Here is an 18574-nt window from a genome sequence, read left to right as displayed (position 1 = left end):
TTCTTTCCTTTTTTTCCAACACGTCTCTCAAAGCATTCTCGATATCCTCGGCAACACCATCTCTGCATATTTGCAAGCCCCCTCCAGTCCGGCAGAGTGTCCTCAACGACAGTCGCCGTTTCTGGAGCCCGGCTTGCTCGCGTGCTCTTCAACAGACACGCCACGCATCCGGCACCAGCCTCGTCAACCATTCAGCTTCGCTTCCCACCGCCACAGCTTTCCAAGATGCATGCCACAAAGCAACCTCTTGATGACGACATCTCGATAGCTGTTCTCCTCAATTCATATCGCTCTCGGTTCCTGCCCGCTATTCGTGCCTCATATGGCCGCACGATTGGTGCAGTCGCTCCAAATGCCAGGCTTGCCTTCTTTGAGCCCGCCAATCGTCCGGGAGACTTTCCAGATCCAGAATGCTTTGATCTGATAGTAATCGGCGGCAGCAATGTTGATCCGCGCAAGTCCCACCCATGGATCCTGGAGATACATGCATTTGTGCGTCGTCTCCGTCTGGAGCACCCGAGCAAGAAATTGCTTGGCATTTGTGTAAGACATTTCCATATGGAGACTACAGACCCCTACCGCCATGAATGTCACTTCTGTTTACAGGGGTGCATAGTGGCGGGAAGCTTCTGGACTTCCTCGGTGCACGTCTCGGTTGCGTGGGCCACAGCCCCATTGTGGTAGACACAGCTGGTGGCTTCTGACAGCCATGGGTGCTCTACAACTTGTACTGATCTCATATCTCACAGTGGGGTCATCAGACCATTGCAAGAGTCTTCGGGGGTGAAATAGTCGATGCAGCCCCTCCCGAGGTAAGTCTGGCGTCCCAACTTGGCCCCCTAGCCTTGCATGTTGACTTATATCGGTTAGATGGGTGTCGCCACTGTCAACCTAACAGGGTTGGGGAGCCAATTTTTCCTTGAATCTGCTGTGCTGGGTTCCTTCAGATTACAGCAGCATCACCGTCGTGAGGTTTCGAAGGCTGCGCCAGGTTTTGTCCAATTAGCACATGGGAATCAGTGTCTACTTAACGACGACAATACGATCCTCTCCTTTCAAGGCCATCCGGAGAAGGATGCCGAGACGGCTAAACTGAGGATGCACGACTCCTTGAGATGGTTTGGCTTCGATTCGCTAGACGAGAAAGCATGGGCGAAGCTACAGGAGCTTATGGACCTCGAGCACGACGGCGAAATGGTGTGGCGCAGGATACTGGCGTGGGTGCAAGAGCCTGAAGGAATGCCGACGCTTGTCTCAAGTGGACGGCAACTCAAGATATAAGGCTGTGTGTAATATTGTTGTCGAACCATACTGTAGGATTTGTAGAACACTGATATGGGGAACCACCAGCTCATGGGGCTGGACGGGCTGGGTGAGCACAAGATGCTGAGACTACTTGAGCACTTAATCAAACAAGTTTGTTCGCAATCTGGCAGGTTCTTTAGCATGGCCAAATGGCCAACTAATAACCCAAAGAGAACAGCACGAACGGGACCAACGGTTTTTTCTGCTCCAAGCCTAGGGCAGTGTGTAGGCGCAATGTGCAAGACACGCTCAACCGTGCCTGATGAGGCAGCAAGAAAACCCGTCCGCTCATCACCACGGTGACGACGAGCACGCCGTGCGGTGTGCGCTACCACCCAGGCCCTCTCTTCAACACACACACGCGTCAAGATACAACACGCGTCGAGCTGCCTGAAGACCACGGAACAGACAGGCAAGATGGCTTCAGGGAACAGCAACGACATGCTCATCGTCCTGGTCGCCCTCGTACCTGTCCTGGCATTGGCCTTGGGAGTTTGTGGATATTGCTGGTGGCACAGTCGTCGCAATAAGCAGAACAACAGGGACAAGCGATTACAGGCCGAGCAGCAGCTGGCCGATTTGACACAACAGGTCGAGGCCAATGCGGACGATTTGCGCAAGCTCTCGCGTACTCTGGAAGCCAGAATGGCCTTTGCCACAGCACGGAGCAACCACTCGGGATCATCTCGCGAAGCAGGTGGTAAGCTTTACGCAGAACCACGTGTCCCATATTCTTCGAGAAGCTGACGATGTAAACACCAAAGGTTTTGCCAGGGCAAGCTCGTTGGACACTTCTCTCGAGAATGGCGTGCCACCGAGATATTCACTTCCCACGGCTCCTCCTAGCTCACGCATGCTCCCTTCGCCGGACACGCCCACGCCTGCACCAGGCTACCGTGCTGGACCCAAAGGACCTCGCCCAATGTCCAGCACCAACAACCTCGCAACGGGAGAGGGTGACCTGGTTATCAGTGAATCAAGCCGAGGAGACGGCGCCATTCCTCACTCTGCCCCAGGGCTCGAGAGTATTCCTCGCTCGCGCTCTGGTTCGACTAACTCTGCCGAGTCCTTCGCTTACCTGCGCTATGGTGTTCCGCCGAGCACTATCGCCGAGGAAGTGGAAGATGACAGCATGTACCGCCCGTCGCCGTTCGATACGCCTACTGCAAACGGAAACCAGCAGGAGACGCAGCGTCTCAGTGGACTATCATCCTCATCGTCGAACAATGGTCTGCTCTCCCGCCCTACGGGCGCCAGCCTGATGAACAGGAAGCCTACGCATCCGGATCTTGTTCCAGCTCCACTGAACCTGGCAAAGCACAACTCTGTTCGCGATGAAGGAACCCGCGAGCGGGAATCTAACATTGGCAAGGATATCGACAAGAGTCTGCTTCGCCGCTCACTAACTAGTCCGCCAACTCCGAGCAAGAACCTGCGTTCCGTAGGTAGTGGCCTGAGCCAGGGCCTGACGACCGAGAGCATCGACATACACAAAACTGTACCGGGAGGTAAATCATCTCAACACCCTATCATTTTCTTCCGTTGGACGCTAACCAAACTCTTGCGGTGTGATTCAGGCCTCATGACGCCTCCCCCCACAGTTCTCCCACGTGAGCACGGCAGCACTGTCGAGGAACATGGCTCCGACAAGGGTCACTGTCGACGACGATCACATATTCCGGTGCCAAAGAGCACTCAGATAGCCTCTCACCGACCCATCTCAATGCCACAGCACCCACAAACGGCAACAGCTTGGGTAGATAAGAAGTCCACTATCCCAGCCCATGTAGTTCCGTATACCAAGATCCCTTCGCCTAAGCGTCAGTCCAGTCTCATCTCCAAGCCTCGCTGCAGTCAACTCAGTCAGCCATCCAGCAACTCGGATACTGCGAATCACTCCCTGCACGTTCATCTAGTTGACAAACATGTCAATGTTATGAGCAACGTAGTGCCACACTCGTCCACGGCTATGAGCTCGCAGTCACAGTTCACTGAGTCCCCGTCCAACTTGAGTTTCTTTGTTCTCGAGGATCCATCATCTTCGACCACCGAAGGAGGCCACTATACGACGAACGGTACAGCTTGCCTAGACCACCGCTACAGCAGTGGTCCGACGATCAAATACGTCCCAAGCCGGGCGAGCAGCCAAGTCCTCCCTTTGCCGCATCGTGGCTGCGAGGCTTGCGCCGCGAAGACTACTCCCACAAATGCTGCCAAGACCAGCACCAGCAACGCCGAAACCTCCACCCAGAGCAGCAACAACCTGGGCCTCAGCAAGCACCAGACCAGAGACACAGTCAACATGTCTCCGGCCGAGAGAGCCATGACCATCCGCCCGGTCATCTCGGTCGGCGACTGCAGTACAGCGGCCAACGAGAGCGGCAGTGAGCTTGCCAAAGCCGTCGCAGCTGGCATCCCCGACGACGCTGATGAAGACAAGGAGAATAACCCCCCGGGCACTACCATTTCGACTGCACCGGCTATCGCGCCCAGGAATACCGGCAGTGTCACTCTGGGTCGCAGCACCGGCGGGGATCTCCTCAGCCTCGGCGGCGACTACAGCGGCACTGCGATGGACGAGGAGGCCCGCAAAGATGATGACGACAGCGACATGCTGCAGCATCAGAACGCGGTCACGCCTGTGTCTGTCAGCCTGCGGCTTCTTTGAACCAAGCTCAGAAGCGTGCGTATGCCGCACCTCCTCCCGGTACGAATTCGAGTCCGGCCATGAAAGACACCAAATGTCGACGTAGGCGCCTTTGAGTGGCAAAATTTCCTTGAGTTTAAGAGCTGGATGAGAAGGCGCTCCCACTCTCATCAGCCTTGCCTCTTCGTCCAGGGAGCAATCACCCCAAGCTGATGGGAAAGCGCAGGCTGATGCGAACCGCAGTAACGGGGTCTAGCCGAAGGTCCCTGTTGTCTTGTTTCATCATGGCACACGATGACCACAGCCTTGTTGTACGAGCCCATTTCCCGCTCTTTGTTGATGCATTTCTTGGTCGTTTTTTGTTTTGTTTTGTACGGAATCACTGTTCTCCTCTTTGTCTCTGATACCCCAACCGTCATCAAGACGGTTACGACTACGATTATGATGACGATAGTCTTGACAAATGTCCAACTTGTTTCACAGAACTCGGCTTCCGCGTGGTCCCTGCTGGATCTGCGCTTGAGATATGGTCGTTGTCCATACCCAGTGACATGAAAGTTCTCGCCTCTGTGAAAAGTCGTGCCTTCTTCTGGCCGGGACTCAAGAAATCCACAAACCCTTTTCGTGTCGTGGCGCTGCGGGCTCAACACAGGAAGGGCTCGTGAAGAAGCCGAAGCATACGCATCTTGTAGAACAGTACATTTCTCACTACTCTTCGTGGGTATCATCAGGGACTATATGATACACGGGTACAAATATCTAGCCGTCATCCCGAAGGGGGGAAAGCCATACCCAAAGACCGCGAGCAGATGTCATCTGCCAGTAAGCCTGTGCGCCACCTCCAAAATAATCAAAGCCGCCACCTGTTGGTACATGCCTGTTCCTACAGAACTCCGCCCATCATCCGAGACGACAAGTTATGTATAACCAAGCATATGAATCCGCACCCTAGAATTCTACATGTTCGTCATGTTGATACAAGAACTAATCATTATAAGTTAACCGTGGAGAGACGTAGGAAAGTGTAAAGTTATGGTGGTCGTGGGTCGTTCGCAACACGCAAAACACAAAGTATGGTGTTGCAAGTGGTGAGTATTTCAGAGCTTCGCTCCACCGCCAGAAGACTTGAAAGTGCCACGGGGACCCCACATCTTGGGCGGCATGCTCTCAAACGTCCATTGGCCGCTTGGCTTGCTGAATTTGGCGGGCTCAAAAGGCTCGTACATGTGCGGTACCAGCTTGGCCTGCGAGCTGTATGGCAGAAGCTTGCGAGGCCGGCCTCTTGGTGCTCCGCTGCCGCCAGACGAGCCACTGCTGCTGTTGCTGTCTCCGCCAGCGACCTTCTTCTGCTGCTTGAGAATGTCGCGGAGTTCTTTCTCGTCATCCGTGATTTGCGCTTTGAGAAAGCTCAAGTCATCCAAGTTGGTTTCACCCCCAATGGTGTCCATGACGCTCGTGCGGGGCTTGTATTTGATGTCGTTGAGGGAGGGGGCAAATCTGGCGGGCACAATCGAGGGGTCCAAGTACGCCTGCTGGCCCTTGTTGAGAAGTTGAACAATATCCAGACTTTCACCGGGGGGGATAGGTGTTGTGTGGCTTGGGGTTATGCAGTCCATATCCACCTCTTTGCGGAGAACATGGTCAATGTCGATGGCTGAGAAGTAGGCACAGGATTGTGGGAGATCGTCAATGCCGACCTGCTGGGCAAACATGGCCCGAGTCCATAAGTTTGCCACCTGTAAAGCCATGGCGGCGCGATATTTGTCATGGTCCTTGACAAGGTACCGAATTTCGTCGTGCACAGTGATAGCCAGCCGAGCATCAATGTTGTAACGCCGAGCTAGATAGTCCATAGACACAACCAGTAGGTGGAGATAATCAACACCAGACGACTGGATGGCCCAGTTGATGCGCGATGTCAGATATGCGCCTTTGCTGATATAGCGACCCATGAGCGCTTCTGTGATACCGGCGCCAAGAACCGGCGTGCGTGGTCGCTCGTGCTCTGCAAATTCTTCCAGCTTGTTGAACACGAAGGACTCTGTGCCACCACGCCAGAACGACCTCTTGAATAGGGCCTTCCTGTTGGTCTTGGTACCCTTGGTGTTGGCGTAAAGCTTGCCGGCAGTCTCGAGGGTTTCCTGCTCTGACAAGTTGGGGTTGAACTGCCGTAAGAGTGTGGCAGCAAACTTGAGACCAGCGCCATAAATTCTGCCGTAATTGAAGACTTTGGCGTCGTTGCGCGTAATGCCAAGGATGGAAGCAGTCCGGGAATGTAAGTCGGTGCCTGCGGCTTTCGTGCCTTCTAGTGTCATGAAGCCAATGGCATTGCCCCCGTGGAGCTTGAAAGTTGCGTCGCCAACGAGGCTGGCAATCCACAGTTCTTCCGAATCCACATCTGCGCCGACGAAGGAATATCCCGGAGGCGCCTTAACCATGGATTTGAGTTCTGATCCGACTCGGTTCTTCTTGGCGTTGCTCGCGGTGAGCCAGGTGTTCTCAACAGCTCTCCTTGTGATAGTGCCCATGGGGATGACCTGTGGCAAGATGAATCCTTGATCGTCTTCCTTCTTTCTTTTTCCCTTGCCTTTGTTAGCAGTGTTCTCATTGTTGTACACGACCATCTGAGACATGATTCGGTCCCGCGCGCTGATCCAATAAGAACAAGATGCGTTCATATCCAGTGCTTCTTTGGCGTAAGTATACTCCGAGGAGAGAGTACCCTTCTCAAAGTAAGACTGGTATCCTTTCGCCATGGGATTGGCGCATCGTGCGGAAGGCCCATCCTTGTGCGGGAGTTTGATATAGAAACCATCACGGTCGTCGCGCAGAGATTCGATAGGCTCATCAGAGAGATCACAGCGCACGAGCTGTGTGGACGCATACTTGGCAGCGTCAGAGTTGGGCACGCGGAAGGTCCAGCCGTATTTGTCGGACCAGACGAGGGGATACCCATCCCATGCGAGACGAAGGAGAAGGGGTGCGATTCTGGTTCGGACTGTCAAGTTGATCGGCGCGTCATTCTTCGCGAACAAGTCTTTGTACCATTTCGGCATGCCGGGTTTCTTCTGCCGCGCCGCAGGTCTCGGTGGGTCTGCCTTCTTCTTTCCTTTCACCATTTTGATCTCTTGGCCAGACCAGTCCAGCTGTTTCAACCAGGGATCGGTGCTCCATTTCTTTTCGTCATCCTTGATCTCAAGGGCCGTTTCATTCAATTTGACGAGACGCTCGGTAACTGCGTCCAACAAACGATGGTAGGTGGCTTCCGCATTCGCGATGTAGGAGTCCCACGATCTGTCGACTGGAAGAATGACAGACGAAAGATTTCTCAGAGCAGCGAAGCTCACCGGGTGTGGGCAGACTTCGAGAAAGTTTGGGAAAACAATCTTGTAGACGCGGTGAGTTATTGCGACATCGGCGGCGCAATAGTCGAGAAGCTCGTCGAGTTTCCCGAGCACGCCAGCACGATCAAGCGTGCCAAACTCATCTCTGGCGGCCTTGTCGATGGCTACATTGAGATGAAACTTCGCGACGTCCCGTAAGGAGTTGACCGAGCTTCTCTCTACCCAAAGCTCCTCTTCATCTTCTCGTGCATTGACGGTAGCAAGGAGATTCTCCAACTCGACGCTATCAGTCTCCTGGGCAATGCGATCTCGCATCTCTCTACTTTTTTTATGTTTCATCCATGTCGGCCTTTGTTGCGAGCACATGCCATTTACGGCGACGTGCAGCGACATGGTGTCCAGGAAGGAGTTGCGTGTTTGTTGCAGGCTGTATTCCTCCAACACGCGCGCGCGATCGTACCCAATATTGTGACCGACGATGACCCGGTCGATGGAGGGGTCGCCCAAAGGTATTAAATGTCTATCAGAGTCGGACTCGCCCAGCAGCCATGGAGACAACCAGGCATACCACGACTCGGCACCAAGGGCGCACGCCATGACGGCGAAAGAGCTTTCTTTCCACATGACTTCGACATCGAAACAGAGCATCTGCTCGTCCGGCGCAGGGACAGCTTCTGTGCGACCATCTTGGTAGTATTTGGTCCAGCCACTTTGCCTGATCCATTTCTTCGGCCTGGGGGGCGCATTCGCCCTGGCAAACTGTTTGGCATGAGAAAGAAAGGGCTCTGCGCAATCCACTCCAAGCTTGTAGAAGTGCTCATCGAGGGTCTTGCCCTGTAGCGGTGGAAGGTCGAAGCCTATGGGGGGCGAGTTGTCCGTGTTCTTGCCTAGCAGATCATGGCGGCGCAGATGGTCCTTGGCTAGCTCTACCAACTCTGGTGGCGGTGGTTTGCTGCCGCCGGGAAAGACTTGGTTGTAGACATGAGAGCTCAGGTGCTGGACACCAATCTCACTGAACCGAGGTTCCGAAGGGACCGCGAGGCTCGATAGGTGCGGCGGTGCGGAAGGGCTGCGATCTGTTTGAGGCTGAGACACAACCGCGGCCGCAGTCGACTGCCATCTCGGGGACGAGCGAAGGAAAAGTGCCGGGGAAACTGTAGCGGGTGGTCGAGAGGTTTGCCGAGGGCATGGCTGAAGATGTTGGGGCCTGGCGAGGCGCACGAGGCTGTTTGCTGGCAGGGCCCTGATCTGGCCCCGGACAGGTCGAAGCATTGCTACCTGCGATCGGCGCACATGGTGCGAGTTCCGCAGAGTGTGTCACGTTGAAGCCAAGACGCGGCCCAGATGCGCTGAGACTGCTACAGGTAATGTTGGTCGTGAGGGATCCCGCGCATGTCGAGGCTGCGCGCGCGCTGACTGCTTGAAGTTCTTCAGGTCGATGCGACCGGCAGACAGCTCCAAACGGGGTCCCAGCCCGCCCGCCCTGCCAATGCAAGTCGGACCCCCCAGTCGCGTTCCCACATGGCAAGAGGGTCCCATTTTCGATGATGCAGGGCACGGCAAGTGCCATTTGGCTTAGTCATGCATCCACGCTTGAAGCCCATCCTTGGCTGCACAAGCAAGATCTCGTCTGCCTGCCGGGATGTCCTTTTCCTTCCCACTCACTATATCGTGCTGTTCGTCCTCATGCAGACTTCTTCTGTATCAGCAGCATAGTCATTATCATCCCCCTGCCAGCGTCTGCAAGTCCTTGGAATTCTTCAGGAACCACGTGGCTCCCCTGGTGACACTGCCGTCATGCAACCTCACTGGTACGAATGACCACGGCAATCAAAAGGTACCATAACGGACACCACGCCAATGCTCCTTAGGTAGGATGCCAATTCTCACGCATCGCACACAGCCCGGTTGCCGTATCGAGACTCGCTACCCTCACAGTGTTCTGACCACGCCGGAGCCCAAGAATGGTGACTTCCCGCGGCACTGTTCATGGGGGCCTTACTCTCGGGACTGTGTCTGGCATTGGAACAAATAGCCGCCTGTGAATTGTCAGGGGCTGAACCTTGACCCATGGCGTCCCAAGTGCCGAATCTAGAGCGGTAGGTCTCGGCATTGTGCATTATGCGAGATCCTGCACCTTACCGGCGCTGGTCCGAATCAAGTTCGTTTTGCGGCCGATAGAACGTGCCTCTAGAAGCCATACAACAAGATTATCAGGGCAGCCGGGATTGAGAAGATTGGCTCCTTCTCCTCCTCGCACTTCGGCTCAAGCACCGAGTCAAGGCTTTCATGTAGCGGCGAGCTCTGACCTTGCTCGTCAAGCACCGTGTCAAAGTTCCGACGAATGTACTCGAAATCGATGCTGTCGGGACCAAGCATATACTTAAAGCCGTGAAGGCCTTAGTGTTTGTGAAGGCACCGATTCAACTCAGCCTTCCTGTGCCCGCATATCGCTTGCCAGTAGAAAGGAAGCTGCATGTACCACTGGAAAATGACTGCCCTAAATGTCAGATAGCCCCCTCGTTGGTGAGCTCGATGCAGCACAAGAAAGCACCACCAATATCGGTCCCGGCATTGAGTATGACTCGGCGATCCTTTGTGGCACGTCATAGGGACCGCAACTACTGCCTTGTTACACCCCACGACTACTACCGCATTAGTAGTCCAACTCGGCCAGCTGGCTGTTGGGTACCTTCGACGGATGCAGACACTCTCATCCTATCTCACGGCGGCATGTGCTACCGTGCACAGAGTTGCTGCCGTACCAATTGTATGGGTCAGTGGCAAGTCCGCTCGCGACTTTGACCCGTTCATCTGCATTGGCATTGGACCGCGGCAATGTCCCGGCGACGCGGAACCCCCTCAAACAGCCTTTTCGAAGCCTCCTGTTGGGTTGCCCACGCCGTTTTACGTCCGTAGGAGCGGCTCTCTCCAGTTTTAGTCTGTGCGCTGTCTTTGGGCATGAGAAACTGAGGGACACGACTACACGTGTCGATGTCTTGACCAAGTGTTCCAAACACCAGCCGCTCAGACGTCGTTGTTTGACTCTCTCACGAAGAATGCCCGAGGTGGAGACATGCGCCTTGAAGTCTTGTCGGCAGTGTCACTATGAGGCAGACTGTTCTCGCCATCCATTCATCACATAAGATTGTCACATCCGTCGACCTTTTGTCGAACGTTAAGCAAGCGGATACGTCATGGGGAAAGAGAGTCGTCGGCTTCATCTCCCCTACAGCCAGACTCTTTTCGATCTGACCCTCGATAGTGATCTTTCGCGCTGACGCTTGTACGACACGCAGGCACGATAGGTGCTCCTCAATCCTCGTCATGAATACCTTGGCCTCGACACGGGAGGGGGCTCTGTTGGCGGCAGGGCTTCCAGCCGATGATGCTGACTGCAAGCTCTCCGCCAAGTCACGGTCAACAGCCAGCGCTCACAGCATCATCTACAATGAAGAAAGCCGCGACGCCCTGAGCAAAGAAAGGCAATCTCCTAATGTGATTGCACGCGCACATGTTTTCCTCGGCCCACCCATGCCTCTGAGCCACGAAGTCATCTTTATCCTTGTTATAGCGACTGCCAATTTTACACCAAGTACGTTCTGTCTAACTATATTGCTACCTTATTCGTCGTGGCAGTCTCTAATAGTTGCTGCGTTCCAGTTTCTGGTCTGAATGGCCCACTTGCCATTGTACACGACATTGGAAAATCGCTAGGCGTGGAACAGGACAAACTGCCTTGGCTCATGGCTTCCTACGGACTATCCGCTGGGACTTTGATACTTTTCGCGGGTCGTCTTGGCGATTTCTTTGGCCACAAGTGGCTCTTGATCGTCGGGAACTTATGGTTCGCATTCTTCACGTTGATATGTGGACTGTGCAGCTACCTGCCGCGACACCGCTACATGGCCTTCCTCATGGCGAGAGTTCTTCAAGGAATCGGACCGGCCCTATGCATTCCCAACGCCGTCGCACTGCTCGGGGTGACTTATGTCCCTGGACCACAAAAGGCCATGGTTTTTGCGATCTTTGGGGCCATGGCACCAGTTTCCGCCGTATTGTCGCCGTTGTTTGCCGCATTACTTGCGATGGTCTGGCTGCCCGCAGCTTTTATCGGCCTCGCAGCATTCCTGGCATTCGTGGCTCTAGTGGCCTATTTCGTGATTCCGGAGAGTCCAGCGACAAACAATTCGGTGACATCGGTTACCAGTATGTGGCAACTGGTGTACGAACTCGACCTCTTGGGGGCAATGACCGGGATCGTCGGCCTGGCACTATTCAGCACTGCATGCAACCTCGGAACCTTTGATGGATGGGATCAACCCCATGTCCTGATACTACTGGTGGCCGGCGTGTTACTGGTGCTCACTTTCGGGTTCGTCGAAAGACATGCAAAGAAACCGCTGCTCCCGTGCGAAGCGATGAGCGCTGGTGTCATCTATGTCTTGGCAGCAGTGTTTTGTGGCTGGGCCTGCTTCGGCATCTGGATCTACTACACGTGGGAGTTTTACTCTGTCCTCAGAGGGGCGTCGCCGCTCCTGGCCACGGCATGGCACAGCCCCATTCTGCTCTGCGGTATCTGGGCCGCCCTCACCACCGGCTTCATCATCCAGCGAGTCGGCCCGGCTTTCGTCATGACGTTTGCCCTGCTCGCATTCACCGTCGGCACGGTGCTGATCGCTACCGCGCCGGTTGAGCAGACGTATTGGCTGCAGACGTTTCTGTGCAACATTATCATCACCTGGGGCATGGATCTCAGCTTCCCTGCAGCAACGCTGATGCTGTCGGATCTCGTGGGCCCCGACCACCAGGGCATCGCCGCGAGCTTGGTGACGACAGTCGTCAACTACAGTGGCGGCCTGGCGTTGGGCATCGCTGGGGCCATCGAGACGTGGGTACATCGAGCACACGCCCATACGGCTTCGGGCACTGATGATCTCGACCACGGCGCAGAGGGTCATGATGACCCAAGTGAGACTCTCAGGGGATACCGCGCAGCGTGGTATCTGGGTATAGGTCTTGGTGTTGCTGGGTTCATCGTAAGTGCGTCTTTCGCTGCCACCCTGGCGAGGCGGAAGCAGAAGATGCAACAGGCGGACGACCAGAGAGCCGGCCAAGCTGAGGCCTGAAGGATAATTGTGCTTTGCCTCATGCCGCGGAGGCGTTATTTGATGTCGGTCAGCGCCTCAATGACCGCGCAGACGATTACACACCTGTATAGTCGTGCAGAGAGTGTCTTGTTGAAAGAAGGGATGCCATGAATGTTGCGATGACCAGGCCCAGTTTACCCATAGTAGTGTCACCTCTGGGGAGAGCACGGCAATGATGGGACATTTGATGCTGTGATGTCACCTGGGAAGCATTGCCCTGGGACTGGTGATAACAATGAGGTTCCTATGCGCATGCAACCGAGACCATTCAAAGTGGCGGGGGTAGTCAGACCCGAGCCTGCACTAGACCAAGGGGATGGAAGCGCGCGAGGATGACTGGACGGGTGTCGAGGCGTGCGCGCCTTCGGGGATAAGCAGACTGCCAGAGGGCGATGGCGCCGCCAGCCAATCGCTGGCTTTCTTTCCGCTTGTTTGTCCCTGACGCCCCACCCCACCTGCAACCTCTCCAAGTGTGCCCACCTGGGCACCTACAGAGCAACCTTGTACATTGTGCTTCTGAGATGCGGACGGCTGGAATCGTCGGACCTTGAATGACAGATGCCACAAGATGATTGATTTTGTGCGTGTGATTGTACTTGTACTTGCACTTAGAGGTCGACTTATTGAGCAGACGGCATGCACTGCCTTTCGCAGGAGCGCGGTTTGCCTGGTGGCGTGGCGCGTTTGGTGCAACAGGTGATTTTATCCATGGATGGATATGGATGTAATGAATGTAAGGGTACCATGGTACCTGTGTACCTCCAGTAACCCATATGAGAGATGCCCACAGTGAGCTGGCAAGGCCCTGAGCCACGGACGGCGCTTGCAATTCCGCCACCGCGAAAGCGGGCCTCCGCCGCCAAAGTGCATCACCACCATCAGTGGACCATCACAACTAACGTACTTGGCTCAGCCCAAGTGCGGGTGCGGCAGCCGCTCACTCTCTTGCACCACTTCAACAACGACACCACGGCACACACAACACCGCCCACCACCGGCCCCGGCAGTCCTCGCCGAGGCCAGCACGCAGCACACGCCGTACATACTACGGCCAAGCACAGGAGCCACGACAACGGCACAGTCAGTCGCTCGCTCTTGCCGCCGCATCTGCACACATGCCGCCCTTCCAACGACCCAACTCGTCGCGTTTCCTGCCTTCTTCCACCCACACAGCTGCCTGGCGCACGCCCCCGCGGCAACACCTCGACTTCGACCTCGACGATCCCCATCTCTTAGCACTCGCCACCACCGACTTCTCTTCGCCCTCACTCCCTCCTCTCTCGGTACCGCCATCGCCTCGTCCTCCCACCAACACGGCACGCCCCTTCGAGCTGCCCAGGCCGCTCGACGATACCCACGGCAGCATGCCATATCCAACGCAGAGGAGAACCTCTAGAGCCGCTCGGGCTGCTGGCGGCGGCGTCGTGGACCTGACAAAAGAGGAGCCCGAAAGCGATGAGGCCCTGTCCGTCATCCGTGATGCCCCAACGTCGCTTCCGATGCCCTCTCTGCCACGACAGCCTCTAGCTCCTGCCACAGGCGCCACCTCAAGCACATCGAGCTCGTTACGCAAACGCCGCGCGTCCTTATCACAGCCTCCAACGCCTCGACCAACAAAGTCTAGAAGACCAGACGGTGCAGATTCAGACCCGTTCGGAGATGACATCGAGGCAGACCTCTTCACCACGAAGCCTCCAGCCGCAGCAGAAGAAAGTATCGACTTGTCAAATGCAACCGAGGTGCCCAAGGAGCTCTTAGCCCCCAAGGTCGACAACAGGGTGAAGCTGGGCAAGTTTCAGTGCGTGATCTGCATGGACGATGTGACTGCCCTCACAGTCACGCATTGCGGTAAGTACTCTTGCGGATGCATGATTAAGTTGGCGAGCACTTCGGGCTAACTCTATGCGTAAAGGTCACCTGTTTTGTTCGGAATGCTTGCATTCTGCTCTGCACATAGACAGCAACAAGAAGACATGTCCAGTCTGCCGAACGAAAGTGGACATGAAGAACGCAAAGTCGTCGAAAACTTCCAAAACATATTACCACCTCGAGCTCAAGCTCATGACAACAAGGAAGCAAGGCAAGCGTCCAGCCGGTTGAGGGGCGCTTGACGACATTCTGCTGCCCTTATCACACTGATTGTGGTGGGTCCTGTGCACAAAAGAGCCACCACATTCATCACGTGCACTCGAAAGGAAGACATTGACACGTCTCGCTGATTTTGCGAGATGTTCCCAGACCCATGACCTTCAGGGCCATTTGGGGACCATCACAGTTCATTTACGCCATTTTGAAGCACTTCCTCCAGAAGTCTCCGTGGCTCCTTTGGCGGGCCAGCTGAGGGAGCAGCATCGTCAAGAATACTTAGCATTGATCAGCGGAGCCACCAATAGTCGCCTGAGAGCGCAAGCGGTATCGCGAGGGGCCTCGCAACTCCGGGCAGCTACGACTTGGTGGATAGAGTCCACAGCTTGATGGACAGAGTTGCAAAGGACGTACGGGAACACTCATCACTAAGATGGCATTTCTACCGTGATAATGCCATTCCGTCAGGTCGTCGAAACCGACTCCTGCGAGGTGCTGTACGGATTTGTACAAAGCTTGTCGGCAGAAATGGACTTTTGTATATAAAGGTGCACTTCCTCACGAGGAACGTGCGTACTGCAAGCGTTGCATTCTTAGATGCGCGTCCGTTTCAGCGTAGAGAGCGCATATTCAAAGAGAGCATTGAGATACTTCCATCCAGAACAGCAGCCATAAGTTTGGCATGTGCTTTCGACCGGACTTTATCATGGTGCGTCCATAACTCCTTGCACGCAAGGGGGGTGAACAGGCATAAGTACGAACGAGACACACCCCGTCGCCTTCAGGCTTCTGACAATGATGTCCCTGGAGCAGGAGGTAACTAGTGATATGGGCTTCTGTATATACATATATATATATAAACGCCTTCTCTATATCAAAACTCCCCTACCACCTCGTCGCCCGTTACCGCCAGCACTGTCCCTACCATTGTCATTGTCGACATCATCCTCATCCTCATCCTCGTTGTCGTTCTCGTCGACCCCGAGAAGACCCAAGCCCTCGGCGCCAAACGCGATACCATGCTGTCCGCGATGCCCGCTGTGCAGGCCCATGACGCCGTGTCCAGCTGTCCCGCCACCGCCGCCTCCCCCCCCTCCTCCTCCTGCCGCCGCCGAGGAGGACGAGTTCTCAGTGCGCCGCGTCTCCTCGGCGCCGTTGAGCACGTACCAGCAGTCCTTCTTGGTGAGCAGGCCCTGAAGCACGCCGCGGTCGCTGAAGAGCACGTACCGCACGCCGAGCTTCTGGAAGTAGCTCACGGCCAGGTGGAGCGAGCTGCGGCTCGGCAGGGTGAGCGGCGTCTGGTCCATCCAGGGCCGCAGGTCCAGCGTCGTCTGCGGATCGGCCAGGACCTGGTGACTGAAGAACACCTCGGCGTCGGGCGGGAGGGAGCGCGGGGCCTGGGACGCGCTAGAGAGGTTGTACGCGAGCTCGGCGCGCGAGATGTACCCCAGCAGGATGGCCTCGCGCGGGTCGCTGATGACGGGGAAGCCACGGTAGTCGCAGGACTCGAGGACGCCGCGGAGGCTGGCGATGGTGTGGCCGGTCGCGGTGAGGACTATGAGGTCCTCGATCCGCGTCATGATCTGGCCCACGGGCACGTCCGGGATGTGCTGCGCGCCGCCGGCCTCATCGCTGCTGTCGAGGAAAGGGTAGGCGTTGAAGTGGATCCACGACTCGTAGATGCCGCGCCGCGAGAAGGCGTCTCCGACCCATTTGCTAATCATGACAGCGATCATGATCGGAAGGACATAGGTAAGGGCGCCTGTAAGCTCAAAGGTGATGACGACGATTGACACGGTCATGCGTGTCACACCTGCCAGCGTGGCAGCGGCCCCGATAATGGCGTAGACTCCAGGCGTGACGCAGGTCACCCCAGGAGTGCAGGTACTAAAGGGGAAGAAGCCTGGGTGACTTTGCTGCCATATCTCGACAATGATGCCAACAGCACGTCCAGTCAGAGCGCCGATTCCCATGGATGGGAGGATGATGCCTGCTGGGAGCTGGAGACCGAAGGTGATGGAGGCCAGGAAGAAGCCCATGCCGGCGGCGAAGAACAGGAGGACGATGGTGCTTGCTGTCGCTGCACCAGTCTTGCATAGTCCAAACTGGTCGTCGAGTACCAGAGCGCAATCGGCAAACAGTGAGGGCACGAGCTCCGATGTTTGTGCCCGCATGTAGAAATTCGGGTAGTTGACGAGCGCCGTCAGGAAGGCAACGAGCACAACCTGGACGATTGGTCCCGGCATGAAAGGTGTAGCCTTCTTCCACTTGGCAATGAACATGTTGGCCTTGATGAACAGCCCGCCGTAGATGCCCCCAAGTATGCCCAGGATCGCAAATGGAACAAGCTCAAAGGCATGCCAGCTGTTCTTGTACTCGACTTGATACAGCACGAGCTTGCCTGATCGGAATGGATCAATAGCTTGAAGCACGACAGCGGCGGTCATGGCACACACGAAACTTTGCCACATCGTCTTGTCCGGGAAGTAGTAGGACAGCTGCTCCAGACTAAAGAGCACACCGCCAATTGGAGCACCAAATGCTACTGAGATGCCCGACGCGGCTGCTGCAGACAAGACCTCTCGTTTGCGGGCTGCTGAATGTCAGATGTTGGATTCCAGTGAGCTCAGTATAGGGAAAACCTACCTTCGTTGTTATTGATGGTGGGGAACAGTTTGATAAACACATTTGCGCAGCAGCATGCAACGTGGACAAGAGGGCCTTCTTTGCCGAGCCACATTCCGGATGCAACTGCTAGGCACTATGGTCAATCAGTTTGTGTTGCGTTCTCAGGTCGGGACGACAAAGAACTTACAAGACCCAATGACTTTGTGACAAGCGTCCATCCCCCTAAGAAGCGGCGCATGATGAAGCCACCCAGAACAGTCTTGAGCTCTGGGATTCCACTGTGCTTCGCGTACATGGCATACTCCTTGACCAAGAATGCAGCGCAGGCAGCGAACGATACCTTTCATAAAGGTTAGCGGGAAGCGATACAATCGTGCAACAGGGCGCTGAACATACCGACAAGCACAGAAAGAAGATATACTCGATGAACCACTTCCCTGCTCCATTGCTGACTCCTAGGGCCGCCGCCCATGGCCGCCATCCCACACATTTGTCTCCCTGGTCATATCCCCAGCAGCAGAACGCCCTGTTCAGGTAGAACGCCCCGCCATCAGTTGAAGCCGAGCAGTAACCGCCCTTCAGGTCTCCCAGCCAGTCCGATACAATGTCTATACCAGCAGCTATTGCACCGACAGCAATACCTGTGAGCACCAGGATGACCCAGATTTGGCTCGAGTCGAGCAACTGCTGAAAGTATCCGATTATGCCTGTCGCGCTCGAGTACAGGACCCGTAATCGCTGTCGCTCCTTTGTGTACTCGAAGATCCAGTCGATGGCTGTGAGATCTTCATAGCCGACCCTGCGACCTGGGCCCTCAACGTACCAGTCTAGAGGCCCAGCATCCTTTGGGTCTAGAATTGTCGGAGTGTCCGCACCGCTTGCGCCAGAGCTCGGCGCGAACCTCGCTGGGCTGCCAGTACCGCCTCGATTCGACGGCGAGCCCTGTCGATCGGAGGACAGGTTTGAGAGGAACCTTGTTGCCGTTGAAAAGGCTGATTGTTTCTGCTTCCGCTTGAAGCTCAGCGCTTCCGGGGGCTCTTCATCGAGGGGGTCGTCCCTCCAGACGGCGTCGTTGGCGTCGTTATCGGCAAGCAGATCGGCGAGGTCGTCAGGGTCTGGCAGAGAAGAATCTGCTGGTCGCGACGAGGAGGATGAAGATGACGATGCGCCGGCGCCTTGTCGGTTGAAGTAGTCGCGGCTCTGAGCGGCCATGGTTCAGGAGGCCTGATGCGCCAAAGCGCCGTGCCGCATCGGTCCTGCTCGTAACCAAAGGGCTCGTTCGCTGGGGGCTTTGGCGCGGGTTGTAGGCGGCTGTCTGCGGGCTATCCTCGCCTTTGCCTTTGGACGGATGCGATGTTCTGGAGCTTGCGGGCTTGCTCTTCTGAAATGTGAGTGACTGAACGAGGTGGGAGGCA

General features: G+C 55.8%; 6 protein-coding genes across 6 annotated transcripts; 3 read left to right on the top strand and 3 right to left on the bottom strand.

Moving 5' to 3' along the window:
• The first annotated feature begins 25 nt into the window (after positions 1-25).
• B0I36DRAFT_314639 (class I glutamine amidotransferase-like protein) lies at positions 26-1495 on the top strand. Its single transcript, XM_046152793.1, has 3 exons — positions 26-543; positions 750-812; positions 871-1495. The coding sequence occupies exons 1-3, from the start codon at positions 226-228 to the stop codon at positions 1279-1281; spliced, it is 792 nt and encodes a 263-aa protein (XP_046016819.1). The 5' UTR covers positions 26-225; the 3' UTR covers positions 1282-1495.
• A 1774-nt stretch (positions 1496-3269) lies between these two features.
• Positions 3270-3664, bottom strand: B0I36DRAFT_314637 (uncharacterized protein). Its single transcript, XM_046152792.1, has one exon. It carries the CDS (start codon positions 3646-3648, stop codon positions 3403-3405), a length of 246 nt encoding a protein of 81 aa, XP_046016818.1. The 5' UTR covers positions 3649-3664; the 3' UTR covers positions 3270-3402.
• A 968-nt stretch (positions 3665-4632) lies between these two features.
• Positions 4633-8722, bottom strand: B0I36DRAFT_314636 (DNA polymerase gamma). Its single transcript, XM_046152791.1, has one exon. The coding sequence runs from the start codon at positions 8566-8568 to the stop codon at positions 5050-5052; it is 3519 nt and encodes a 1172-aa protein (XP_046016817.1). The 5' UTR covers positions 8569-8722; the 3' UTR covers positions 4633-5049.
• Positions 8723-10762: 2040 nt separating this feature from the next.
• On the top strand, positions 10763-12691 carry B0I36DRAFT_314634 (major facilitator superfamily domain-containing protein). The gene has a single exon (XM_046152790.1). The coding sequence runs from the start codon at positions 11043-11045 to the stop codon at positions 12423-12425; it is 1383 nt and encodes a 460-aa protein (XP_046016816.1). The 5' UTR covers positions 10763-11042; the 3' UTR covers positions 12426-12691.
• An 870-nt stretch (positions 12692-13561) lies between these two features.
• Positions 13562-14546, top strand: B0I36DRAFT_359353 (uncharacterized protein; the record flags this gene model as incomplete). Its single annotated transcript, XM_046158114.1, has 2 exons — positions 13562-14294; positions 14359-14546. 2 exons carry the CDS (start codon positions 13562-13564, stop codon positions 14544-14546), a joined length of 921 nt encoding a protein of 306 aa, XP_046016815.1.
• Positions 14547-15377: 831 nt separating this feature from the next.
• Positions 15378-18540, bottom strand: B0I36DRAFT_69831 (chloride channel). Its single transcript, XM_046163230.1, has 4 exons — positions 17556-18540; positions 17347-17499; positions 17178-17292; positions 15378-17124 (listed from the first exon to the last, which is right to left on the bottom strand). The coding sequence occupies exons 1-4, from the start codon at positions 18369-18371 to the stop codon at positions 15401-15403; spliced, it is 2808 nt and encodes a 935-aa protein (XP_046016814.1). The 5' UTR covers positions 18372-18540; the 3' UTR covers positions 15378-15400.
• Between the last annotated feature and the right edge of the window lie 34 nt (positions 18541-18574).

The sequence above is a fragment of the Microdochium trichocladiopsis genome, assembly GCF_020744255.1.
Source record: "Microdochium trichocladiopsis strain MPI-CAGE-CH-0230 chromosome Unknown B0I36scaffold_2, whole genome shotgun sequence".
NCBI lineage: Eukaryota > Fungi > Ascomycota > Sordariomycetes > Xylariales > Microdochiaceae > Microdochium > Microdochium trichocladiopsis.
Note: the sequence above shows the minus strand (reverse complement) of the source record. Positions and strands in the feature narration are given on the sequence as shown.